The 27,886-nt window shown below is 44.6% G+C and overlaps 1 protein-coding gene across 4 annotated transcripts; it reads right to left on the bottom strand.

The window, feature by feature from the left end:
* Positions 1 to 27,644, bottom strand: ADPGK (ADP dependent glucokinase). Of its 4 annotated transcripts, none has more exons than XM_060005653.1 (7): positions 27,358 to 27,644; positions 20,379 to 20,604; positions 16,471 to 16,533; positions 10,421 to 10,541; positions 5,778 to 5,974; positions 5,057 to 5,155; positions 1 to 2,398 (listed from the first exon to the last, which is right to left on the bottom strand). In XM_060005653.1, the coding sequence occupies exons 1-7, from the start codon at positions 27,588 to 27,590 to the stop codon at positions 1,847 to 1,849; spliced, it is 1,491 nt and encodes a 496-aa protein (XP_059861636.1). In that variant the 5' UTR covers positions 27,591 to 27,644; the 3' UTR covers positions 1 to 1,846. The 4 variants fall into 4 exon arrangements, with proteins under 4 accessions (XP_059861636.1, XP_059861637.1, XP_059861638.1 ...); XM_060005654.1 differs by having other exon boundaries at positions 1 to 2,395; XM_060005655.1 differs by lacking the exon at positions 27,358 to 27,644 and adding an exon at positions 27,072 to 27,231 and having other exon boundaries at positions 2 to 2,398.
* Positions 27,645 to 27,886: the final 242 nt, after the last annotated feature.

Raw genomic sequence — 27,886 nt, 5'->3', positions numbered from 1 at the left:
TGCTTAGGTTTAGAACGTAAGTGATGAGTTATTCTAACTCTTCTTGGGAAAATAGAAATCTCTTCTCACTTAAGCTTTTCTAAAAATAGACTAGGAAGTGGTTTAATTATTTTTAATTGAGCTTCAAGGCAGACTGATGAGATAGCAGCCAGAGATTTTCTTAATAAGCTACTTGCTTTGAATTTCAAGCTGCATAATTCCCTAGGCTTGTCTTTGAAGGAGTAATCAAGCCTTTCCTTCTCATGCAAGGCAGGGGGGAAGGTCGTAAATGGAGAACTTGAGCTAGCTTTGAGATTCCAGAAGCTGCTGCTGTGAGCCCAGCGTGAATGATTACCTGTGACCTAAGCTGGCCTGCCACCAGCTGACACGTGTCTATACTGCTCTTTGAACGTACTGAGAAGGCTCACCACACTCTTTCCAACTGCTGGGTCATACTGGCTCGAGTACTTGATACTAGTATCTTGTCACTTTTTTAATTTTAATTTTCTTGGCTGCACTGCACAGCATGTGGGACCTTAGTTCCCAGACCAGGGATCAAACCTGTGCCCCTGCATTGGAAGCATGGAGTCTTAACCACTGGCCTGCCAGGGAAGTCCCTCTGCTGTCACTTTAAACCAGAAGACAGACCTACAGCTCAGACTCAGTGTGAGGGGCTGCCTAACCTAGTGATGGGGAAGACAAGATAATCAAACACCTCAAGAGCAGAGGAATATGTAAGTCACAAGTCAAGATCAAAATGATTTATGGCTCCAGAGTCGTGGTAGAAATGAAATCAATCACAAACAGACTTCACATTCCTGAAACGTAAATTGTTTTTAATATTTAAAAGCACGCTGAAGTCTCCTTGATTTATAAAAAATAAATACATAACATGACAAACTTATTCATGATCCTGGGACCCTTATGAGGTCAAACTCTTTAATGGATGTGATGTGTCAATGTAAAACACACATGATCTGTTATACACCCAGAAAAGCATATTCCAGTTGCAAGATGCCTTCAAGGATCAGAAAGAACATAGATCAGTCTTCTACTGCAGAAAGCACGTCCAGAGCTGGGCGATGAGGTTGGGCCCAGGCACAGGAGCCTCTGACCAGCCAGCCTACAGTTAAGGAGCCAGGGCAGGAAGGCGCAGCCCTTCAGCTCACAGCCCCACCCTGCAGGCCAGGCAGGCTCCTCAGCTGCAGAGTGACCGGCTCCCTCAAGGGAACCACGAGGCTCCCAGCCTCTGCTGTGTCTCTGACGCACAGGAGGGCCTGTTTTGTCCTTACTTGTGGCTCTGTCCTAAGTTTGAGAGCAGAAGACTGAGAAGGTGTGCTCATTAAATTTTTTCATTAGAACACTGAATGGAAATCATGATCCTGCCATGAGCGCTGAGCTGAGAGAACGCGAGAACTCACACTGCACTTTACCAGAGACATGGGAGCGGGTGAGGGAGCACGCACTCCCGAGGTTGGCAAGGAGGAGTGCTTTCTCCAAACCGACATGCTCTCGAGGGTAAAGAAGTCAGGCCTAAAACACTTGAAGAGGGGATCTGGGAATCAAGTTTTCACCCCTGTAACACACAACATAAAAAAAAAAACAACAAAAAACAAGAAGAAAAATCCAGTCTTGTTAGTAAATAGCTGAATTTTGATTAAAACCTGAAATGTTTCTGTGTAATCGTCAACTGGCTGGAATGTATCTGGTACAGTTTAATCTGCTGTTGTTTCTTTGGCTGTCTTCCAACTAGATCTAGAAACGGTTTTGACACTCTCAATCCTGTTTCCCAAACCACTTAATTCCTGTCATTCTTAGGTTGGCTAGTTTTCCTCCTTCAGAAAAATGACCCACAACAATCTTCCTACTAGTGAGGGTGTACTTCTGAATAGAAGAGTCCTTCGGCTGAAATGGCATCTCCGAGGCCCACAGTTCGAACAGGATCTTTACACACCAACACTGGTGTGAAGTGGAAGGACACTCCCTCCCTGTGCCATTCGACCACTGGCTCGTTTGGGTTTAACATGACCCTGGAGCCATCCGCCGAACGGGACGTCATGAACTCACGGGGCGCCTTCAGAGACACTCGGCGGGTGTCTATGGTTTCTGTCGCGCAGGCCTGTGTCCCGGCCACGCGAGCTCCTGCAGCCACGGCCGCCAGCTGGTTGGCCCAGTGTCCGTCCACAGTTGCCAGGATGTGGTAGGCCAGCGTGTGGAAGTGGATCCTGGTGAGGTCTGAGGCTCTGCTTTCACTCTTCCCATGTTCCTTCAAGATCCAAAAGAGGATGTCGCTGACCATGCCCACATCAGGAACACCGGTCCAGGAAGAGAGGGAAGAATGAGGTCCAGATGCCGACTGGCTGAGAAATAACAGCTCCTGTTCATTCAGCCCAAGGGAAGTCACGGCAGAAAAGACCTGCTAACAAAAACAAAATGCGGGTCTTTTTCTGATGGACATCTAGCTCCCAAGTATCCTAGGACACAGCCGACGACTAACGTCAGGGAAGGCAGGCAGGGCCGGCATCTTTCTTCTTTACCACAAGACTCCCTGCTCCTGAAGTCTGTGGGGGGAAGTGACAGATCAAGGTCCCTATTTTGGCTATTACACCTCTATCTCCACGCTCATCATCACTTGCGGTCAACTGGAAAGTTGCAGTAACTCTGTATTAGAGCCAGTCTTCTGTTTATATGCTGGAATACAAAGGCAGAGGGGTACGCTCTGTACTGCTTTCCACGGTGCCCAGTTTCTGCCTCTGCACACACAGCAGAGGCTCTCACCACCGACGGGGCCTGACTCTCAGTTCCTGAATGTCAGCAGGTGTCACACCAGTACAGTGGAGAAGCCCACAGGCAGGGTTGTAAGGGTTCCTCGCACACAACACCAAGAAGCAAGGAGAGTGGCTTCACGTCTGATCTAAGCTTTCTAGGCAGGTGTGGGTTAGGAAGACTGAATTTAGTAATAACACTGTGTGTGAAGGGGTACCAAACAAGAGCCATGGTTTTCTATCTTGAGGGGTACCACTATGTCCACCTTGCTTTCTTTCTTACTTAGCACTTCCTTCCTTAGAGCCAGGGACCTGAATAAGGTGAATGTTTGTGCAAGAGAGATGAGCCCTGTGGGTATGCAGGGGTGTGTCTGCACGCGCATATATTTTTTTAAAAATCAAGGGCCTGGGAATCCCCTGGCGGTCCAGTGTTTAGGACCCCGCACTTTCACTGCCGAGGGCGTGGGTTCAATCCCTGGTTGGGGAACTAAGATCCTGCAAGCTGGCACGGTGTGGCAAAAAAAAAAAAAAAAAAAAAAAAAAAAAAAAAAAAAATCAAGGGCCTGTCCCTTTGCTAATGTAACACCACTTCCGTTTACTGCATGTTCTGTTACACATTGAGCTACTGGCTCTATTTCATTCACTTCTCACTGTAATGCTCTGAGGGAAGGAGGGATTGCCTCCATCTTACAGATAAGGGGACCGAGGCTTAGAAAGGTTAAGTAGACAGTTACACAGAAAATGAAATAAAAATGGCTTTTTAAAGAAGTGAAAAAATAACCTCAAAAAGAGAAATATGAGAATAAAAATTATACCGAATGGGACTTCCCTGGCAGTCCAGCGGTTAAGGCTCCGCGTTTCCACTGCAGGGGGTGCAGGTTCGATCCCTGGTCAGGGAACTAAGACCCCACATGCCGCAAGTTGTGGCCAAAAAGTAAAAAAGAAAAAAAAAAAAAAGATACTGAAAAACACCAGGAGTGAACCCTAATGTAAACGATGGACTTTGCGTGATGTTGACATGTGAATGTAGGCTCACTGACTGTTGCAAACGCCCCACTCTGGGGCAGGGGATGTTGATGGGGGAGGCGCTGGGTGTGGAGGGCAGGGGCTACATGGGGCTCTACATTCTGCTCACCTGTGCTGTGAACCTAACACTGCCTTGAAAGTAGTCTATTAAAAAAAATTATTCTGAAATACCACTTTTTACCTGTCAGACTGGTCAGAAAGCATGTTTTTAATCACATTCCAGTGGCAAGGATATGAGGAAACAAGCACTTGTAGAGAATTCTAGTGGAAGTAAACTGGTACAGTGCTCATGGACGAGAATTCTGCAATATCAAACTTACAAATGCTTTTTGTGCCCCAATCTAGCAATTCTACTTCTGAGAACTTATCATACACATGTACCTGCTCATGGGCAAAATAAACTCACGTACAAAGTTACTTGCTGAAGCGCTGTATGGGACAGCAAAGGGCAGACAGCCAAATGCCCAGCTTTGGTTGGAGTTAAAGACACTGGATGTACCACACGCTTCTTCTAACCAAGTGATGACAAAGAGGAGAGCTCCAAAACTCATCCAGTGAAAAAAAGCAAAGTGTACAACAGTGTATGCAGTATGCTATGCTATCTTTGGGGGTAAAAAGGGATGAAAAAATAAGGCTATATTCCCATATTTACTTATATACGTACACAATACCTCTGGAGGGAGCAGGTGAAACTAGTAAAGAGGTTACTAACAGTGGATACAGGGGGCAGGAGGAAGTGAGATTTCATGAATATATTTTAATATTTTTTGGGTTTTGAACCACATGAATATATTACCCATTAAAGAGGTTAAATAACAATAAATGAAAGGTTAACTAACCTGCCTAAGTTCACAAAGCTAGCGAGTGGCAAAGGTGGCATTCCAACCCGGTTTCCAAAGTCTGTGCTCTTAAGCACCGCACTCTTGGATTTATCTGATCATTGCTACTGTCGAAAGGCTGAACACCTCAGGGCCTGACGGTGAGGGAGTGAAGCGCCCCCCCAAACTTCCTTTCTCTGAACTTCTTGAAGTTCAACTGAAAGCACCCAAGTTGGGCTTTCAGTTTTCTCCTTTGAGTTCTGCTGCAAAAGGCATTCACTTCTGACTTCCCCATTCCAGAAGGAGAAACACGCCCCAAGAGCCCATCAGCAACACCGCCATATTCCTAATCTAGTAGGAGATCCTGTTCCAGCACAGTCCTGGCTCCTGGACTTGGATCTCACGGACCCAGGTCTGAGTGAGACAACACCCACACCTCAGTGACCCCCCGTGCTGCCTGTGGGTTACCTGATGCACAATGCTGCTCATGAGCTCCCTGTTGGTCATGCTGGCCAGCTCCAGGTGAACTGGAATACCCGTGGGGATGTCAGAAATGGCGGTCATGACCTGCAGAGACAAGAGGAGAGCACTGCCATCAGAGACAGAAGGAAGTCAGGCAAGAGGGAAGGAACAGGTCCCGAGAGGCAGTGCATCCTCATGAAAGCTCCCGGCCACGTGGGCGGCCACAGACACTGTGGACAAGGGAGGCTTTTCCCAACAGGGAAAACCAGGCTCTGCAGAGAGGCACTGGGGTTAAGGACTCAGAGAGCACAAGGAACCGCCCCTAAACGTTCACGCAGCCAGCCTCTTCCTGGGGACCTAAACTGAGCAGTCAGTTTCAACTGCTGTGTGAATCTGCAGCACAGCTGATGTGAATGAGATGATACAGAAAACACGAAGGACACAAACTACAGACACTGCAGTCTGCAGCCACGTTCAGCTTAGCACAGGAAGCAGAGGCTCAGGCAAGACGATGTTCTGATCTGTCCTACTCAAGATGCTGCCCGTGCCTGAGAGAACCCCATGAGGAGCCTCGCTGGAGTGGGAGGCAGGCTTCTCGGCTGCCACGACACGTCCCGGGAGGCCAGGACCCAGGGCAAGGCAGCGCAAGCTGCAGGGGCTGAGAGAGGCAGGGATCTGAAGGAAAATGCTAGCTGCGATCTGTGAAATCCCGTAACAGTGCTATTACCTCCAAGAGTCTCTTCCTCTGGAACTCCTTGCTTTGTCCCTCCATCATGTGCAATCCAGAGAGGACCACCAGGTCTGGCTGAAACTCCTCCAGGCTAGACACAAACACCTCCAGCATATTCATGGCCCCGTTGGAGAGGTCGTGGGAGAAGATGAATCGGTTGGCATGGGGAGCTTTTAACTGGCCCCACTCCTCCCCTAGAAAAGCCCAGTCAACACAATGGGAAGAAAAGGAAGAGGCTTTAAGTCTCCTAGCTGTGCGGGGGCTGGCGGGGGCCTCACTGGAGCCTTGGCTCTGGGCAGGCTGGCCTCTGGCTGAGTGGGCCCCGGATGCCATGGCCTAAGGGAAGCATGGTGCCGCAGCCAGGAAGATGGTGGTCAGAAAGAAACAAACCCAAAACCCCAACCCCAGCCCCACAAAAACACAGAAACACAGCACGGGTGCTGTGTGCCTTTGTCAAGGAGCTGGCAAGTAGCTCCCCTCGAGTCCCAGGGAAGTTCTCCTGTCCAAACACAGGATGCCCGTGTCCCTCCCAGTCGCAGAGCACAACTTCCAAACACTGGTGCACAGTGGGCACCATGCGGGTCTCCGAACGTAGGACATGCTGCCTTTCCCAAAGCACCTTCCACCTCACAGAAACGCCCCAGCACCTGTCATTTAGCTGGGACCTAAGGAGGCTAGAATGACTGTACCTCCTCCTCCCTGCCGCCCACTGGTGGTTCCTGGGCACTGGATCCAGAAGCTAAGAGTATCTGGCTGCTCTAGCCTCCCGTGAGCGAGCTGCTTTGGAATAATGAATAATGAATAAAAGACTAAGTTCAAGTGTTACTACCGCCTGAAAGGGTTGCCAACTGCTCCAGCCTGAGGTGTACTTTCACTGCTTTGAGGATCCAGAGATTCTCCTTTACGTGGTTTGGTGATTCATCACTTTGCTTTGAGTCCTCTCTTCTACTATGTTAACTAGTATTCAAACTTGTATCATTACTTCACTTTTCGCAGGTTTGTGCCCCATCCCCTCTCAACACTGTATGTCTCTGATTCCCACAGCCCAGTCACAGTCCCCTGCACAGATTTATCTGATCATTGCTACTGTCGAAAGGCTGAACACCTCAGGGCCTGACGGTGAGGGAGTGAAGCGCTCAGCGTTCACTAATCTGATTCAAGCAGAGGGAGGCCAGACCCTCCCCGGTGGGGTCTTGGGCGGGGGCAGGAGCTGGGAATCTGTGTGCAGCTACAGGGGTGCCTCTCAGCACCGCGGCCAGGAGGAAGCATCTCCAGCGGAACCTAGTTTTTAATGTGCAGGTGGCAGGGCCCCACCCCTGGAGACCCGGATGTGCAGTCAGGTGGGGAACTACCAACTGCCAAGCACTTGAGGGGAGGGCGCCAGTGCCCGAGTCCTAGGGGAGGGGGGGCAGTGGGGGGCGGAGAGGCCTCTCCAAGTTCACTCGGTGCTATCCCACGCGCATCCCACATTCCTCTCCTTGAAGTCCTGAAAATCTCAAAACTCAGCCTGAGGCAGTGCCTTGGAGGCCATGTCCCCCGAGCACCAGGAGGAGCAGTCATCCCCAGCCTGGCGCGCTGCCCGAGACTGGGGGGCAAGGATTTATGACCTAGGGTTACACAGCTCTCCCTCCACGCAAAGGACCGGTCCCATTTACAAAATCAAAGCCCATATGCTGAAGCCTAGTCTTTCATTGGTTTTATCATTTACTGGCTATTCCTTCATAAAGTTTTTCCCCACGGCAGCCACCCCAGCAGAGGGTCTCCACGCTGCCAGCAAATGTGCCCCCCCAGGGTCAGGGCCCTGCTTCCTGCTTCCTCTGCCAACAGCAGCAGCCCCGCCTCCCTGCAGAGTGTGCGTGGGGGGAGGGGAGGGGCTTACTCTAGAGCGGGTGTCAAGGCGGGGAAAACCTATCCTTCCTTTGCTCCGAGTTCACTTTTACCGAATCCATTCCTCTGAAAACATTTCATATGTGGGTCGTTTGTATAACAGGAAAGAAAACATCACCTATTTCCTAAAACCTGATGCAATGGTTATACTTGTTAAAACACCACGTTCCTTTCTTAACTCCTGGCCCATGCCTTATTATTTGTCTAAAGAAAATACCCAATGGTGATCCACACGGCTGACAGCAGCATTCCAACTCTGCTTCATTTCTGAAGACCCAACGCAGGGACGGCCTCCCCTAGGAAGCCTTTCCGAACTCTGCCACCTCCAAGCAGACTCGATTACAGTACCTCCTTCCCTGGGCCACCACTGGGCCTTATTATAGGACTTGGCACATAACTGTGCAATCATTTATTCAAGACTCCACCTCCTGTAGGGAAATGTGGACTGAGGGTAGGGCCTGTGTCTTCTTCTATCATCATATTTCTACTGCTTCATATTGTACCCAGCATATAGCCACATGACTGAATCAGCAAAAGAACACACGAGGAAGAGAACAGAACGATGACTCCAATGTCCATGACACAAAAGATGCGGGTATGAATTCTAAACGAATACTTCCCCAACTAACACGACGCTGTACAATGGGAAAAACACACAACATGAGTGTTCTCCACGAGTAGAGACCTGGAACTGCCGCTCAGAGTGAAACTGTGAATAAGCACTATCTAACTTAACCTAGGAGAGAAGAGCCACATGGCATTCAAAACAAATTAATCTGCTCAGGGAAAAAGTGAGACAGGCAAAAATAAACAGGCTTCCGCAAGGCAAAGACAAGGAGGGATGTGGAGAGCTGTTCACTGGCAGTTTCCACAGGACGCAGGACTGACTGATGGAGTGGCCCGAAAAGCAAAATGATTGAAACGCAGACAGGGTGAGCCCGTAATAATATTCAACGCCCCTCTTTTCTCACTAAGCTTTGAATTTATTCCCTTAAGTGATCCCTTCTCTCAACTTATGATCTTGCCCTTCAGTCAGTAAGTCAGCAAAACCTATGCAGTGACTCACTGGATCCCCAGCCCAAAGCCTGAAAATAAGCTTCTCTGGAAAGGCCTGGTAGGAGAGAAGGAAAAAGAAGTTGACAAATCCCCTCTGGGAATTTATTCATTTAGAGAGAAGCAGGGGATGGATTTCTGTTAAGAGAGCTGACCTGAGGGCTGCTAGACTAGGTTTCCTCCAGGGGCCAATGAAAATGTAACTTTACATAAAGTTGAGTGGAAGGCCACTGCTTTGTACTAAGAAATAAGGCATAGAAAAGAAAAACTGAAATGGGAAGCTTGTAAACCCAAGGATGGAGACAATCTCCTTTCAAGATAAGCTGTGCTGTCTTCTGAACCACATACAAGGCACAGCCGTCAAATACAACAGCAAAGTCTTGGTGAAGAAACTAGTTTCTCTACTCTGTAGTCACCAGGGAAAATGACAGGCACAGGGACCAGAAAGGTCCCAAGTTCATGATGTGAGTGCCAACAGAGCGGATGTGAGATGAATCTGGAACTGGCAGCAGCAGCAGCGCCTCAAAGGCATATCTTCAGCTCTTCTAGATCCTTCCAGTCAACAGACTTGCTCACGCCTTTCATTTGAGCAGCTCACTCCATACCACTACCTTCAGGCAGTAAGAGCCATCATTCTGATTTCCCACTGAGAGAAACTCAAAAACTGTGCAAATGGGAACTGCCCACTCCAACATCTTGTCTTTAATTTTCTGACCCTGCCCTTCCTAACTCCTTCATTCTAGTAAGCACCCCAAAGAGAACCAGAAACAATTATTTTTTTTTGTACTTGGCGGAAGGCATAATTTTTAAGATACACTATATTTTGTATCTTATATTAAAGTCAATTACTCTAGTAGGTGAGGTTCTCTTAATCGTCTGACTCGGAAGCAGTTCACTGATGCATATTAAGCAAGTACTGCTTTAAGGTACCAATTAGTCTGTTTAGATGCTTGAATCTTTAACGTGAATTAATAATGTGTTGAATCAGAAATTCAAGAGTCTGAGTTCTGAGCAGGGAAAATACACGGGATCAAATAAACAAAATTAGAATACGTTCAGGTATTTAGGATTCTCTCAGAAATCAGATCTGTAGTCTGTATAACACATAAAATCTACTGGGGGGAGGTAGGGTGGGATGGGGTGGATTTGGAGTTATAAACATTGGAACATTATGTAATGGGAAATAATAGGTGTTGTTGTATACAAAACACTTCCACTTACACACCCAAGGGAAAATAAAATGCTTCAAAGGAACTTTGCCAGAGGCCTGGTATTACCCTAAGCAGCTTGGAACAGCTGGCCAGAAAGGCCTAGGACAGAACCCAGCACAGAGCTCAGCAGATTCTACCTGCCCTTCTTTCTTCTTAGTAATAAAGAAAAACTTTATATATATGCGTTTAACACATTTTCATTTTTATTCAAGATGCTTGCTTTCCTACAGCCTGATGTCTCTTGGGTTCAGATCAATTACATTTGCAGACCTGGGAATTTTCTTCAGTGCTGTAATACTCTACATCACTCTCCCTTGAGACAATGGTCAGTACCAACTCAGCAGAACCAGGGGCCAGGAAGCTTTTGGTAAGGCAAGAACAGGATCCTGCCAATTTACAAAGATGAATTTCTAGCACAGTGATACCCCCATCTGACAACACACAGCCCTCTAGCCAGGTTTACACCATTACTTACTCATTTCCTCTTACCTGCCTGATACTCTAAAATGAGGTGGAACTCATCCACTTCCTGCAGTGACTCTGGTGGAACAAATACATTGTCATCAAGAAGTTCATGCAGCTTTGGACCAACCGGACCACAAAGAAGAACCTGGAGACAAGCAATACGAAATCTATCAGGAGATCTGCCCCTTGTCCCACGGAATCTGTTCATTAAGGTACATCCAGCACTTCTATTCATTTCAACAAAACGCTGGATTCCAAATCCAATTTTGAAAGCTTTTGGTTTGGAGGTACAGACTAGAGGGGCTACTACCAGGGCCTGGGGGGTATAGACACAATGTACCCAGAAATGAGAGGCTGATAAAAGACCCATGTCACACACGTTACACAGGTACCTAGGCTGCTGCTGAATCCCATGCACCCTGTTAGGGACTGAACGTTTGTGGCCTCCCCACCCCCACCCCAATTCCCATGTCGAAGTCTAATGGCCAATGTGATGATATCTGGATAGGGTTTTCAGGAAGTAAATGAGGTCATATGGGTGGGTTCCTAATTCAACAGGATTGGTGGCCTTATAAGAAAAGGGAGAGAGAGAGAGAGAGATCTCTATTCACCACACCTGTTAAAGAAAGGCCATGTGAGGACACACAAGTAGGTGGCTGTCTGCAAGCCAGAAAGAGAGCTCTCATCAGAAACCAAACCCTGCTGGAACTGTGATCTTGGGTTTTCCAGCCTCCAGAACTGTGAGAAAATAAATTTCTGTTGTTTAAGCAACCCGGTCTATGGCATTTTGCCATCAGGGCAGCCTGAGCAGACTAAGACACACTGTACCTCACTTTCTCTCTTTTCTTAACTGACTCACATCCTGTGTAGGCAAACAGATACAGGATGCTGTCTGCTCAAAACTGCCAGATGAAAACAACTGTTTGAATTTACACAGTATAGAAAAGGACCACAATAATCAACCAGGGGACCTAATTTGTGGGATCAGGCTCCCTACTATACTTAGCTGCTTTGTGAACAAGACAGCCTTCCAAATAGAAGAATTAAAGAGCACCTCGATTCTAAAAGTATGGGGGGAGGTGCTCTGCAACTTTTTAAAAACCTTTTCTTCAACTCCAACCTCGGCCTCTTCCTGGCTTTTCCTTCTAGAAGCCATTTCACACCTGCTGCTGTTTCTGCCATGCCGGCTCTGGCCCCACTCATGACCAGGTTAACAGACTCAAAGCCCCTGAACCATGAGGGCCTGGATCAGGATTCGAAGGAAAGTCCTCAAAGATGATTGTAACCATTTCAGATTTGATATGTCCCATCCAGAAGCTTCGAAAAGCATTTTTACTTGCTAATTAACTACTTGTTTGTACAGAGGCATTTTCATGCATCTAAGAAATCCCAGCTTCTGGGTGAAAATACACTTCCCTCTCGACACATGCTCGCTATTTGCCAATTCTAAAAAGTCTTGCCCCTATAATTTTATTTATTTTAAAGTTCTTACATTCTATCTGGTGGTTTAATAATATCACTTGAAAGCAGACTGTGATAAGCTAAAAATGTACATTATAAACCCTAAAGCAACCACTAAAGAAAACAAGTAGCAAGGTGTCAGATTTAAACCTATCTGATATAGCAATAATCATATTAAATGTAAATGGTCTAAACTCCCCAAATAAAAGACAGAGAATGTCAAAGTGTATTAAAAAGCAAGCCCCAACTATATATTGCCTACAAGAAACACATTTTAAATATAAAGACACAAATAGGTTAAAAGCAGAAGGATGGAAAAAGATATATCATAACACGATTCAAAGCTGGAATGGCTATTTTAATCAAAATAGATTACACAGCAAAGAATATTATGAAATTATTTTCTTTATCCCTGGTAATGATAAAAGGGTCAATTCATGGAGGGAGGTAACAATTCTAAGGAGTTATACATCTAATAACAGCTTAAAAATACATGAAGCAAAAAGTTATAGAACTGCAAGGGAAATAGACAAGTCCATAAGTATAGCTGAAGATGTCAATACCCCTCTCTCAATAGTATTAGATAAATCAAGTGGACTGAAAATCATTAAGAACATAGAAGACTTGAACAACATTATCAACCAACTTGGCCTAACTGACATTTATATATAGAACACTCCACTCCAAAACAGAAAAATATGTACTTTTCAAGTGTACACTGAACTTCACCAAGATAAGACTATATTCTGGGTCATAAAAAAGTCTCAATAAATTTAATAGGAATCAGAGAAGCATATTCTCTGATCACAATGGAAGTAAAGTAGAAATCAATAACAGAAAGATATCTGGAAACCCTCCCAATATTTAGAAACTAAATAACACACTTCTAAGTAGTACATAGATGGGCCATTAAATACCTCATCTCAAGAAATCAAAGGGAAATCAGAAAGCATTTGAACTGAATGAAAATAAAAACAAAGTATCAAAATCTGTGGGATACAGCTAAAATAGTATTTAAGGGGAAGTTTATAGCACTAAACACCCTGTACCAGAAAACAAAGGTCTCAAATCCGTGACCTCAGCTACTACCTTAATAAACCAGAAAGTTAAATTCAAAGCAAACAGAAACCAATGAAATAGAAAAGAGAAAAATACAGAAAAAAAAAAAAATCAGTAGAATTGAAAGTTCATTGTTTATTGAAAAGATCAAAATTGACAAACCTATAGCCAAACGTATCAAGGAAAAGAAAAAAAGAAAAAGACATAAATTACCAGTATCAGGAAAGAGAGAGAGAACATCACTACAGATTCTACAGACCTTAAAGGAATAAGGGAACATTATGACTAACTTTATGCCAATAAATTCAACAACTTAGATGAAACGGACCAATTTCTTGAAAGATTAAACTACCAAAGCTCACTCAAGAAATAAAAAATCGGAATTTCTCTTTATCTATTAAATCGAAATTGTTAAAAACCTTCCCGTATCAAAAACTTCAGGGCTAGAGGGCTTTGCTGGTGAACTCTACAAACATGTAAGGAGGATATGATACCAATTCTACACAAACACTTCTTTAAAAAAATTGAAATACTTCCCAATTCATTCTATAAGGTCAGTATTACTCTGATACTAAAACCAGACAGATATACAAGAAAAATACAGACCAATATCCCCCAGGGAAATTGATATAAAAATTTTAAACAAAATTTTAGTAAATTGAATCCAAAAAAAAGGGTAATACATCAGAAGCAAGTGAGGTTTATTCTGGGGATACATGGTTAGTATCCCCAGAATAAACCTAACATTTGAAAATCCCCTAACATTTGAAAATCAATGTAATAACCATATACCAAAGTTAAAAAACAAAAACCACAGCAGCATTTGACAAGATCCAACATCTACTTCTAATTCTTGGCTAAATTCCAAAATATATTCCATAAAGACACTGCTCTCTTCTGCAATCTGGCTTCTATTTCACCATTCCACTGAATTTACCTTTACTATATTCACCAGGGTCTATTTCTGAGACAACATAGCTTGGTTGTAAAGAGCATGGACGCTGGAGCTAGAGTACTTGGGTTCAAATCCCAGCTCTACTCCTTCCTAGGTATGTGACCTTGAACAGTTTTAACTTCTCCATGCCTCATTTTTTCTATCTACAAAATGGGGATAATAATAGACTTCCCTTATGGGGCACTGTGAGGATCAAAAGAGTTAATATAATGTAAAGCACTTAAGACAGTGCCTGGCATACAGTAAGAACTATGAAAGTGTTAATGATTATTATTGCCTTTGGAAAATACCTAATCCTTAATCTGCGGTGGTTCTCAGATGATCACTTGGTCCATGTCGAGAAGCATTGCATCAAGTTAAATGGAATCTCTCTGAGAGAGCAATATGAGGTGGTGAGGTCATGGCAGAGCCTAGTGTTTGAATCCTGGCTCCATCATTTACTAGCTAGGTGACCCTATGCACAATACTTAATCTCTTACATTACTTAACCTCTCTGGACCTCCTGTCTTTAAAACGGTGATAATACCTTAACTTCATCAGATTGTTGTGAGGACTGAGTAACAGATATCCCTTTTCTTTCCTCAATCTTCTACCAAGGCCAGACATTTTTTTTTCTTTTTTTAAAAATCAGAATGCTTTCCAGTCAGACTGGTCTCAGGCCCAGCTTCTCCAGAGACCAACAGCAAATACTGGTCCCAGACGAGGGCAATATTGAAAGGTCAATGTAACCCAGGACTTCCAGGGCCAGAATTACTTCTCAGGGTCAAGAGAGTGGCCTTTTATGGACCCATTCAAATGCCCAGGATTCTGATGGGAAGGGCCTGGGTTCTCTCTAATTAGTTTATGACTGATCTTTCCTTCTCTTCCATCCATTAGCTGGTAATACTTCTGAAGGTCAGCCCTGTAACTTCTAATATTCTCTGTTTGGGAGTTAATTACTATCTATAAAGATAATGACTATTTTAAAAAAAATTTCCCACACCCTAATATTTTATGAAACTTTAATTCTTATTAAAATGTGAACGTTCACACTTTAATATGCTCTCCACATCTAAGCACATCCATCCCTCAGTGTACAGTGTGGCTCCATATGAATTTTTTCCCCTTAAACTGTTGAACATTTATCTGAATTTTTGGGTCCATCTCTGGGCTTCTGATTCTGTGCCCCTGAGAACTGTTTATGGTTTCCTTTCTCTGCCGTCAGTAGCCACATCTATTCTGCACTTCTCAAGTTCACTTACTCTAGAATCATCTTTGTTAAACCTATCTTCTTTGTCCCCATGTATGGTCTAGCACCAAGTGATTCCATTTTAGTAGGCTTTAGATAGGCTTCTCCTCTTCTGGCTACCATATCCAAACCTCAATCATTTTATAGCAAGACAGCAGCAATAACCTCCTTGCTGTCTTTCCCCCTCAGACCTATTCCACTTGTAGCAAAAGAGCTTCTTACTCAGATGTTATTTTGAACATAGCAGTAATTTTTAATTCTACTTAAACCAAATGGCCTAAGACTTGAAGACATGTCCCTATCTAGTGGCGTTCATTTTTCAACCCTCTGGATCCAGGCTCACAGAACAGCCAATTAAGTCTTCTCTCATCATTGTACAATTCCCAGCCTCAGGCACTGACTCCAGAGCCCACGTGCTCTTAACCATTACATGATAAGGTACTCAAGAACGTGGACTCTGGGGTCCTAGGTTAAAACTGTTCTATTTCTTTTCTTTCTTTCGTTTTTTTTGTTTGTTTGTTTTTTTGCTGTACACGGGTCTCTCACTGTTGTGGCCTCTCCCGTTGCGGAGCACAGGCTCCGGACGCGCAGGCCCAGCGGCCATGGCTCACAGGCCCAGCCGCTCCGCAGCATGTGGGATCCTCCCAGACGGGGGCACGAACCCATGTCCCCTGCATCGGCAGGCGGACTCCCAACCACTGCGCCGCCAGGGAAGCCTTCTTTCTTTTTTTAAAAAATAAATTAATTTATTTATTTTTGGCTGCGTTGGGTCTTTGTTGCTGCACACGGGCTTTCTCCAGTTGTGGCGAGCGGGGGCTACTCTTCTTTGCGGTGCGCGGGCTTCTCACCGTGGTGGCTTCTCTTGTTGCAGAGCACAGGCTCTAGGAGTGTGGGCTTCACTAGTTGTGGTACATGGGCTCAGTAGTTGTGGCGCACGGGCTTAGCTGTTCCGTGCCATGTGGGATCTTCCCTGACCAGGAATTGAACCCAGGTCCCCTGCACTGGCAGGCAGATTCTTAACCACTGTGCCACCAGGGAAGTCCTTGTTCTATTTCTTATTAGCTATGAACTTCCCTATGCCTCAAGCTTCATGTGGAAAGCAAGACAACAGCAGTACCAGCACGAGTACCAACTAGCCTTACAGGTTGTTGCAGGGATTAAATGAGGTAATCCACATCAAACACTAGAAACAACGTCAGGCACACAGTAAGCATTAGCTACCACTCCTCTCCTTCCACTACTATATTCCTAACAAGAGCCTCAGGGTCTGGCACAAGTTGAATCAAGGAACAGAAAGATACTCATTCTTACTCCTAAAATTACTTAAACACTAGTGAAGGACACAGGTTTTAATCTGGGAATTTGACTTACCTTTAAATCTGAGTTGGCTGCAAATTTCTGTCCAATTAAAGCTGCATTTCCTCCTACATAGTGCTATAAGACAGTTCAAGGTTATTAGACAGTATTTTAGCATTAACTATGTTACTCAAGCTTAATAATGTTTTGATTTATTGAATTAATTTACAGTCCATTTTTTTCCCAAAAAAATTTGCGGTGACTTCATAAGTACATACAGATGAGGTTAATAAAAACATTAACCCCATAGGTTAATAGACAATGAGTTATAAGGAAAGGTGGAAAAAACATATTGCTACACTTGGAAATTAGTATAATTGCCTTAACTGTAGATCAAATTTGGCCTTGAGCTTCCAGGCAACCGGAACAGATAAGGAAACAAAAGGAAATATGACAAGCATGGATAGACCTCATCTTCAGCACTGTAACCCTTCTAAAATGAGTATATGACTATGACAGTCTCCTCCTGAAAATCAATCAATAAATACTACAGTGAACTAAAATCCAACTCAATTTTTTTATCAAAGCATAGTTGATATGTAATATTACTTAAATTACAAGTGTACAATAGAGTGGTTCACAATTTTTGGAAGTTATACCCCATTTACAGTTACTATAAAATATTTTCTATATTCCCCATGCTGTACAATATATCCTTGCAGCTTATTTTATACCTAATAGTTTGTACCTATTAATCCCTTACCCCTTTACTGCCCCTTCCCCATTTCCCTCTCCCCACTGGCAACCACTAGTTTGTTGTCTTTATCTGTGAGTCTGTTTCTTTTTTGTTATATTCACTAGTTTGCTGTATTTTTTGATTCCACATATAAGTGATATCATACAGTATTTGTCTTTCTCTGTCTGACTTTATTTCATTTAGCATAATACCCTCTAAGTCCATTCATGTTTCTGCAAATGGCAAAATTGCATTCTTTTTTATGGCTGAGTAATATTCCATCTCTCTCTCTCACACACACACACTACATCTTCATCTGTTCATCTACTGATGGACACTAAGCTTGCTTCCTTATCTTGGCCATTGTAAATAATGCTGCTATAAACATTGGGGTGCATGTATCTTTCCGAATCAGTTTTAAAATCCAACTCTTAAGTGAGGCACACAGGCCTTTCTTTTTATCTGTCCCCTGCTTTCCTTTCTACTTCCATCTCCTGCCCTCCCTTCCGTACCATGCCTGCAGCTCTCCAAGTCTGCCTTCCTCCCTGTCTCTGTGCCTTTGGCACATGCTGCTTTCTTTGACTAGGATGCCTCCCCATTCTCATTCGTTGGTAAGACCCTGATCACTTTTCAAGTATCAGCTGCAGCATCACCTCTTCTGCAATGCCTTCTGTCTCCCTTTTCCCATGGCCACCTCCACCTCCACAACCCCCCTTCCAGACAGGATTACAGATCCCTTGCTACTCGCCACCCCTATACTCAGAACAAACCTCCATTACAGCCCTTGTCCACTTGGGCTAATGTCATCTGGGGACATGTCTAGCTCTTTCAGGGCAAGGACTGTCTTCTTACAATAAGTGCTCAGTAAATGTTTGTTGCCAGATTTTGAGAAAGGAAGAACACACTGATGCATCAGGAAACATAAGAGCTTTCCTGGGAGTAAATTCTAAAGGTAACAGACTCCAATAGAGGACAATGTTTTCTCCTAAACACCACATCTCTCAGCTGAGGACCTAGAGCAGAAGAGCAAATAGTTCAAGGCTAGTATTCCATTGTGCTAAGGACGGATTCATGTGTTTTGGAAACCTGACAAGTAGGAAATACGGCGGATGCTCTAGTTGAGAAACCTCATCAACTGCCTTGCCTGGGAGGAACGCTAGCACCTCACCTTCCTAGTTCCCAGTCCCATGCAGAGGCACAGAATAAATAACTCATCTCTGGATGCTAGACCTCACTTTCAGCCCAACCAAGGTTTGTGCTGACCGATCACTGGTTTCGGGTGGGACAGTAATGGCTTACTATAGATAAATTTAAAACTGTGATATACAGGCTGAAATTTGGCCTTTTAACATGTTAACCTTATTTTTTATTTACTATGGTGCCTAGAAGAATTTACTAAAAATCTTGGGTGAAACATTAAGATTCCATGAAGTGGATTTTAGAGTTTTCATGTAATAGTTATCATTAACTGCTGTTTATCAGTCAATCTGCCTTATAGTTTAAGGGAGTTTGACAAGGCGCCAAATGAAGTGTCACACTAGTGGAAGACAAATAACACATTTTAGGTTTTACAATGTTAAGAAATAATTTAGATGATGTAAAAGCTAGATAAAATTTCTGTAGAAAAAAATGTTTGCATTATGAAACAAAAGGCAGAAGAAACTAGAATAGAAAGCAAATTGGTGGTTTAAATGCTACAATCTTAAAGACTTTTAAGCAGTAGACTTGCCATCTTTTTAGAACTATCAAGATTCTTTCATAAAAGATAAGAATCTCAGGAGTTCCCTGGTGGTCCAGTGGTTAGGATTTGGTTGGGGAACACTGAGATCCCCCAAGCTGCGCTGCGCAGACAGAAAGGAAAAAAAAAAAGATCAGACTCTCACTACCAAACTCAGCTGTCAAAATGATTGTAACTGAAGTTTTAATAGCTTGCTGTTTCCTTTAGAAACTCAGCTGGGTAATGCTCATGCCCATTTCTAATGTTCAAATGGGTGGCTTCAAAGGGAAAAAAACTTTAAAATCTTAATAGTTATAAAAATAAGTGGTCACAAAGAATGGTCTATGAAAGGTACCAATCAAAAATGGCATTAAGAGCTCCCCCTGTGAGAAGTACACCCAGACTGGGGTGATGGGCCAAAGGAAGATTTTAGGTAAGAAAATTTGGGGGTTAGATGTGGTGGGGTGGAGAGATGCTTAAACAAACAACCAAAACTGGCCGGTAAGAGGTGTGAGGGCAGGTGTAGCAGCAGGTGTGTGAGCCTTGAGGAAGTGTCTGGACCATGCAGGCCCCAGGGCTTTGTTTATGATCACCAGGTGGGCTTGGGGAGCTCTAAGTTCTATCTCTGAGAGGCTCTACCCTGTAGAACAATGGTTCTCAGAACAAGGTGTTCAGAACAACAGCATCAACATAACTAGGAAACTAGCTGGAAGGGTAAATTCTTGGGTCCACCCCACAGGCACTGAATCAGAACTCTGGAAGTGCGGTCCAGGAACCTGTGTTTCAATATCCCTCCAAGTGATTCTGATGCACACTCAGGTCCAAGAGCCACCAAACTAGACCAGTGGTTCTCAACCAGGGTGATTTTGCATCCCTCCTCTCCCTGACCCTGGAAACATATGACCATGTCAGGAGACATTTTTAACTGTCACAACTGGGGAAGAAGAGGACTGAAACTGTCATCTACTGGGTGGAGGCCAGAGATGCTGCTAAACATCTTACAATGTGCAGGACAACCCCCACAAGGAAAAATTCTCTAGCCCTAAAGTCAATAGTGCTGAGGATGAGAAAACTTGCTCTGGACCAGCAGAGCAGAGGTAAGGACCCAGCTCCCTCGTTCCCAGGCAAAGGCTAGAACTCTTTCTCTGTGGGTTTGGCCTTGTTTTGCTTAGGAAGGACTCAGGCATATTAAGATTACTGCAAGTTATCAGCCAAGCAATACCCAAACAAGTTTGGAGTAGATATCTTTCCTACCTTAAACATGAATAACACGAAAAAAGAGCAATTTAATGGATAACCCAGAACCAAAATTTTAGGAAATATGCTTCATAAACGTTGGCTGAATTGCACTGACTAGGAACAGCAGAGTTAAAGGAAGGTCAGATACAGTTTTCAAAAAAGAGAAAAACACTGTAGAATTGGATTCCTAACAATTACCCTCTTAGGGCAAACTGGAGAAAAAAGCTGCTTGGTTGCTTTTAGAAACCATACAAACAAGGTGTCTTTCCCCACCACCACTGGCAAACAGACCTGGGCTCCTGGGAACTCTGATGCAATCTGGGCGATGTTATGGAAAGTTTCCTTATCACTGAAGAAGCGTTCAGCAGCTGCTCCCTTCCCCATGAAGTGAATGAAGGCTTCTTTTAGATCATTCCTCGAACGCAGCTCAGTGTGATCTTTCCCATTCCCAGGATTCAGGCCAAGTGCCTGCAAGAGCTTCACCCCTGACAGCACTACATCCACACATGCATTGACTCTGGAAGGAAGGAAGGAAGAGAGAGACAGTGTGAAAGAAACAGAAGCACTGGGGCAACTACTTTGCATTTAACAACCGGGAAATGTTTCAGAGGCCTGTATTCAGACAAAAAAACAGATGAAGTGGATTTGAAACCTGAATTGGAAAGTAAACAGCATATGGCAGAAAGAGGATTACTTTATCTGGATGTATGTCTTAGGATCAGAACACAGGACTCTTGGCAAGAGTTTGGCAAACTTTTACACTAGTTACAAAGAGAGAAAACAGGTGCTCAGCATTTCAGAACAAAGTATCATGATAACACAAATTTAGCATTTCTGAGAAAATGGTGGCAGAACCAAACTGTCTGGATTCACCCTGGCTGTGTGATGTGGGCAAGTCACTTTAATTTCTCTTTGTCTCAGTTTCCTCATCTATAAAATGGTGTAATATGAGTATTTAACTAAGAGCTGTTGTGAAGATTAAGTTAATAAATGCTTAGGAACACTGCTTGCTGCAGAGGAAGCAAAATAAAAGTTTTGGTCAAAATCCATCTTCCCCTGAAAGATATATTAGGATGGTAGTAAAATACACTAAATACCTAAATGTCTAAATACTCCCAGTTGAAATTCTTAGAGCTGAGTGGTGCCTTAAAGACTTAAGCGCACCTGCAGCCTGTAACAACTCATCACTTCGCAGGTGTTCACCGGACCCATCCATGAACTTTAAAGGCTGGTAAGAAGCCAGTGCGACATCACTTGGTTGGTGCTACAGAAATTATAAAGTACGTATAAGGCTGTCTGTCATGGCCCCTCCTATGTGTGCATGGAAGAGTTCTGGCTTACATTTTCAGTGTTTCTTTGCTAAAAGTCATCCCTTAAACGAGAAGTTCCAAACACTTTGGGTAGCTAAATGAGGTCTTTCTGCCCCACCACAGGCACCTTTATTCCTGCCTCTGCCATCCCTGACAGTGGGGCTGGAAGACCAACTGAAACAGCTTCTGGTGACAAGGCTGTGCTTCCAGGTTAATTCCGAGTAGCTTTGAAACCAGAAGGTAAACTCATCAATAAAGAAGGTCCAATGGATTGGATTTTAGTGTATAATATGTAACTACAGTGTTTCCCTTCCAGTCTCCTTTAAAAATCTGTTGATCAAATCATTAATGGTGGCCAACTCTAAGATGAGGAATGAGATGGTGGTAAGGGAGAGGAGATATATTTTTTTTCCATCAGATATATTTCTAATTTTTACAAGCATACATTACTTTTAGAACTTAATAACAATTTTTAAAAGGTTCTCATGTGGGCTAGATATTATTTACATCACTCAAGGAAGGTTTACAAGGGCAAGGAAGAAACACATCCCTCCTCATGACGCAAAACTGACTGCATACTCATCATAAAGATTCTTTTATTAATTCTTCTCCTATGAATCCCAAGTTTTTGAAAAGGTTTTTGCCTACCGCACAGCATTTAAATACTCAAATGTTCTTATTCCTTTAAAGTCAAACACACATATAATTACTCTCGTCAACTGGAAAAGCATAATCTAAAAGTGAGTATACTTTTCAGCACATAAAACACATTGACATGCATGTGGAAGGTTCTTAATGATACATTGAAAACATAATCCTTTCACAGCCTTACATAATAATGAACCAACACACCTTGTAAACTGGTCTCAATCCTACCTCACAGGAAGTGTCCTTTATTTCTACTGGATGCAGCGTTAGATGTCTGAAGGGTAGAATCTTAACAGGAATACAGCCATCCCTGGCTCTCAGACTCCAGTAGGCTACCAATGTTCAGACAGTGAGAGTTTGGATAGCATGAAACACCCATTCCCACCAAGCAGCCCTACCTAGAAAATGTATCCAAATGGATTTGGGTCCTGAGTCTGGACAGCAAAAGTTCAGGTACTGAGGGATATACCCATATTTGGAAATAACGACTTCAAAATCGACTTCAGTAAACACCACCTCCATATCTAGTTGTGCTGAGACTTTAGAGTTTGATTGTTTAAAGATGAGAATGGAGGAAGCTGCACTTACAGAAAAACAAAACTGAACGGAACAATGTTCAGCACATTTTGCAGCAAAGACAAAACCCAACTGAACAAATTTTGAGTTAAAACAATGTAACTATCATAGGAACATTTTCTATCCCCCACCTAATCATGTCATGAATACTAAAGGAAAAAATCTTAGGAAAAAATTTACTTGGTAGCTTTTTAAAACAAAAAAATCATTGAACACTACTATGTGCCAGACAGTTAACAAAGTACTTTTAGGTGTGCTTTCTAGTTATATTTTATAATACTTCAACCAGAACAAGAATCTTTCTCTGCACTTCAACGGTATACTAAAATGTAAACAAGCACATTACCTAAGGTGCTTTCTTACTGGGGAAAATTAAAGGGCGGCAGGGAGGTAAAACAACTAGAAGACAAAATTATGCTCATTTGACACTTAGGCAGAATTTCACAGCTCAATGAGAAATGTATAAAAGATTACAAGGTGAGTTTTGAGAAAACACAGACACAGATGAAACAACTGGAAGATAAAGTGAGGCAACAGATGCTGAATGCCTGAACAAGTGGCTGTGCTAGCAGAGAGGATGCTGGGAGCCAGGGTTGCCAGGCATATTATTAGAGACTTGGGGGTGGGGTGGGAATGAGGGACAGTTTCTTCTGGGTCGTAAATTCCTTAAAAACAAGGATGGTGGTCTTTATCACCTCTCCTCTGTTTTACTGTCTGTAAATCGTTTCCTAAGGTACTTTCTAGCTTTCACACTCTACCTGAGATATTATGAGAGCTAATCATAATCGCTGTAAGATACAGAACCGTAGAAAAGAGAAATTCAAGAGGCAGGAATAGTGGTCCTTGGGCCACACCCTGGATGGTGCTCTGGACAGAGAAAGAAGACAGGCATTTTCAGACAGACCACACCAATCTGCAAAACGTTCTAAGATAGGGAAGTAGTCATCACTGCTTGCAGCTGAGAAAAGTGAGGCTGGGGGTCAACTAACATTCCAAAGGCCATGACTGGAGAAGCCTAAATTCAAACCCAGATTTATCTGATACTGAAACCCACGGGAAGCATACACAAGCAAAGATGTAGACAAAGGGATTAACCTTGTTTCTGGACACAATAGGAATACTGATCCAGTTAGGAGAGTTTCAACAGGGGAGAAGAGCTAGACAGGTTTCAAAGGTCAGGGTGAAGCCAGGTAAGGGAGAATGAATGCTAGGATGAGGGGTTCATCATTCACCCAATGAACCTTAGGACCAGGGCCCGATTCTGAAGCAGGGGAGGGAGCACATGCTTTAGAAAGATGTGGCAGTGGGCTCGCCATTGACCATCTTCTTGAAACCTCTCCTATCCTTTATTCCCTGGTCCCTTCCCACCTGCCCCTTACATAGATGGCAGTGCCTCCCCGAATCCCACCCTTGCCATTTACCTCCCCTTCTTTCTCTTCCTAGGTGATGTTGTCCAGTCTCTGGCCTCGGCCTAAATGCTGGAGTCTCCAAGGTCTACAACCCTGCTCCTCAACTACAGCCTCTGGCTGTCAGCAGCTGAGGGCCCAGCTTCCTCTAAAATTCCACAGGAATGTACATTTCCCCTCCTCTGAAATCAAAATGCTTACCTTCCACCACAAACTTGTTCCTTTTTCTTAATCTCTTCGTGGCAACAACATGGCACGAAGGTGGAGCCAGGCTGCACCTCGGGCATTCGACAGTTGTGTGATCTTGGGCAAATCAGTATTTCCAAGCCCCAGTTTACTCCCTGTGAAAGCTGGATGACAATCTCTGTATCTACGTGCATAAGGTTGTTGTAAGATCCCCAGTATTAAGATCCTGTCATTTTTGATGCCTCTATTTACTGTACAACACCCAACCTCTTCTCAAATCTCACCTGTTGAAAACCACTGCCAAACAAGAAAAAGCTCTATGGACTCTTAACTAGCGTCAGAGTCTCAAGACTTTCCTTTTTTATGAGTCATATTAAATTGTGTGCTTTGACTGAGTATGTGAAAGATAGTGAATGTGTATGTGTGTGTGTGTGTGTGTGTGTGTGTGTTGTGTATTCTCCTAAAAGATCAAACTACAACACACACGCACCTGCCAAATGAGATTCTGGTACCAGTACTGCACCCACCTACTCCTTGTACATTCTCATCTTTAGGCTGAAAATCTGGGTAAGGAGAAATGTTGGTAACAATGGATGTCTGTTACCCACAAAAATAGCATGAAGCAGTCAAATAGGTTACAACCACAGCTCAAATTTCACATTCCACTGGTTAGGCTCTGCAAAGAACTTAGCATCATTTACTTGCTTATAAACCTTTATGGCTTTCCCATCACCTACCCTGATACAAAAGGCTCCTTTCAGCATCATCGCTTGACATCCCTCTACCATAAGGTCCTTGCCCTAAATACAGGGCCAACTTGCTATTCACAAACAAGCCAAATACCTTTTCACATTTGGTCCTCTCTGCCTAGGTGGGCTTATTCCCCCATCTTCTTGTGGAGAAATTCCATTTCTTCTCCAGGGCCTGGCCCTTGCAAGTCACTGTAGCAGAATATGTTTTCCAAGATGGCCACAAGATGTCCCATCCCACATGTTCTTTTTACAATGTGACGCTCACATTCCCCCCATCCAGGTGTTGTTCTATGTCCCCTCCCCTTAAAACCATTTGGACCTGAGACTATGACAGAAGCAACACTATGTGCTTCTAAGAGTAGGTCACAAAAAGGCATTAATGCTTCTGCCTGGTCCTCTTGGGGAATTCCCTCCCCTAGTCACCCTGCTGTGAAAAAGCTAAATAGAGAAACCACCTGTAGGTGTTCAGGTGAAACCAGTTGAGGTTGTAGCCGACAACAACAATCAACCCTTGAGATGATCCCAGTCCCAGCCATCATCTGCCTGAAACCGCACAAAACCCCAAATGAGAATTGCCTAGCCGAACCCAATCAAACCTCAGAATAATGAGAATAAAATGACCATTGTTTTAAGCTACTAAGTTTTGGGGTGATTTGTGATGTAGCAAAAGTAAATAGATTGTCACTTTCTCAGATGGAGCTTTTCCTGAAACCTCATCCTGGGAAGAATCAGTAATTCTTTGGGACACAAGGCTACCTTGTTTCCACCATGAGTTCAGCAAAGCACTTTTCTTAATCATTACAAACAGCATTGTGTCACCTCACCGCCCCCCGCCCCCCATTCATATTGAAGCCCTAACCACAGATGGACTGTATTTGGAGGTAGGAGCTATTTAAGGAGGTAATTGAGGTTAAACGAGGCCATTATCTAATAGGACTAATGTCTGTTTAAAAAGAAGGAGAGACACCAGAAGTGCTCATGAATGGAGGAAAGGTCTAATGAGTACACAGGGAGAAAGCAGCCACCTGCAAGTCCTTAAGAGAGGACTCGATCTTGGGCTATCAGCCTCTAGCACTGTGAGAAAATAAATGTCTGTTGTTTAAGCTACCCAGTCTGTGGTATCCTGTTATGGTAGCCCGAGCAGAATAACACAATAACGAATATATTTGTTTCCAACAAACGAGGCTGGGACCTTGCCTCATTCATCCCTGCATCCTCAGAACCTAGCACAGACCTGACACATACCACGTAGTTGACAAATATTTGTTGAATGAATGCTCACAAAACCAGGGAGGACAATTAATGAGCTGATAAGGATGCAGGTGAAAGGGCTTGAACTTGAAAGAAGAGGTAAAAGAGGATACATCTGAAGAAACAATAAATATGCTGATATAAAAAAATAGTAGCTAACGTTAGGTGTCTGCTCGTTAAAGCAGACACCATGCTAAATAACATGGATTATTTAATTGAATCTTCAGGATAACTCTGCTTTACCTTAACCTTTCTGGTCCCAATACTCACAGGAACTAGTAGAGCAGCAGAAGGCCTGTTTCTGTGTTGAGGGCAAGATACTAAAGTCGAACTGAGACAAGAACTAAACAGGGAATAATTACACGCGGGAGGGGAATACAAAGAAAGGAGGCACTGTGATTTGGGAGAACCCTAAATATGCAATGTCACTGAAATCAGGGGAAGAAAAGAGTTTCAAGGAGAAGGGTGTGCTTAACGCGCGGAAGGCTGCAAGCAGTCGACAGAGAAGGCTAAAAGAAGCCGTTGAATGTGAAAATCAACTCGGTTCCGGTGAGCTTTGAGAGAGAAGTTTCAGTAGAATGGTGGTCTCCAGACTACGGCATTAAGGAAGCGGAAACAAGGCGTAAAGAAATAAACTCGGTAGCTAATGGCACGACCCCTCCTTCAAGTAGTTCAGAAGCAAGAGGGTGCCGCCAAAGTGCTAAGACCAACCATCGCTGACTGCCAAAGAGCAGCCGCCAGAAAAGGAGGGCTTGGAATGAAGGAGGCTCGAACTATAAGGAGTCAGGCTGAGCGGGATTTGCAAGAGGCTATCAGGCTGGTTCTATGGAGATGAGAGAAGGGGGCTGGTCCTACCGAGACGAGAAGGGCGCAGGGGCCAGCCGACAGGAAAAAGCAGTCTGGTGAGTCCCTGCAGCAGTGACGAACGGGGCTCGTCCCAGACGTCCGACGCTTCTCGCCAAGGAGGCAGCGTGGACACCAGCGCCGAAGGGCCTCCCGGGGACCTCTGGGAACCCGTTTCCGCGCCGGCTCTACCTCCCAGCTCCCAAGCCGCCTGACCTCCGCCAAGGCGGCCCTCGGAGGCCCGGAGCGCCCGCACCTCCTGGAGAGGTCCAGAGAGGCAGGCTCCGCAGGCACTCACCCTACGGCCACGCGGCGCCAACGCCGGGCCGGCCGCACGATGAGCGCGTCCCAGGCAGCAGCCAACCGACCCTCAGGGGAGCCGGGTCCTGGGGGCGCGGGCGCAGGCCCCAGCTGCAGCGAGCTCCACAGCGAGCGCAGCGCCGACCCCGGCAGCTGCGGCTCCAGCAGGAAAACGCAGCCCACCGCTAGCGCCAGGAAGCCGGCGTACGCGGAGCCGCGCCACACCGCCATAGACACAGAGGTGTAGGAGCTGCTGAGCACAGCTCCTTTCTCGGTCCGCGCCTCTTCCGGGCTTAGCTCGTGCCGACGTCGACATGCGCGCTACGTCACGCCGGCGCGCCGCGGTCCCCCCGGAGGGGCGGGGCGAGGGGCGGGGCGATGGACGAGGGAGAGGGCGGAGAGCCCTCTTGCTTTGTCCAAGTCCTGGCTCTTGGGGACGCTCGCGGTTCGGAGGCCCTGAGGGAGGTTGGACAAAGGCCATAGTGCCTGTCCGGGCGCTGTACCCCTTCCGGGAACTCCATCCGTAC

This window comes from Delphinus delphis, chromosome 2 (assembly GCF_949987515.2).
Source record: "Delphinus delphis chromosome 2, mDelDel1.2, whole genome shotgun sequence".
NCBI classification, from domain to species: Eukaryota; Metazoa; Chordata; class Mammalia; order Artiodactyla; family Delphinidae; genus Delphinus; species Delphinus delphis.
Note: the sequence above shows the minus strand (reverse complement) of the source record. Positions and strands in the feature narration are given on the sequence as shown.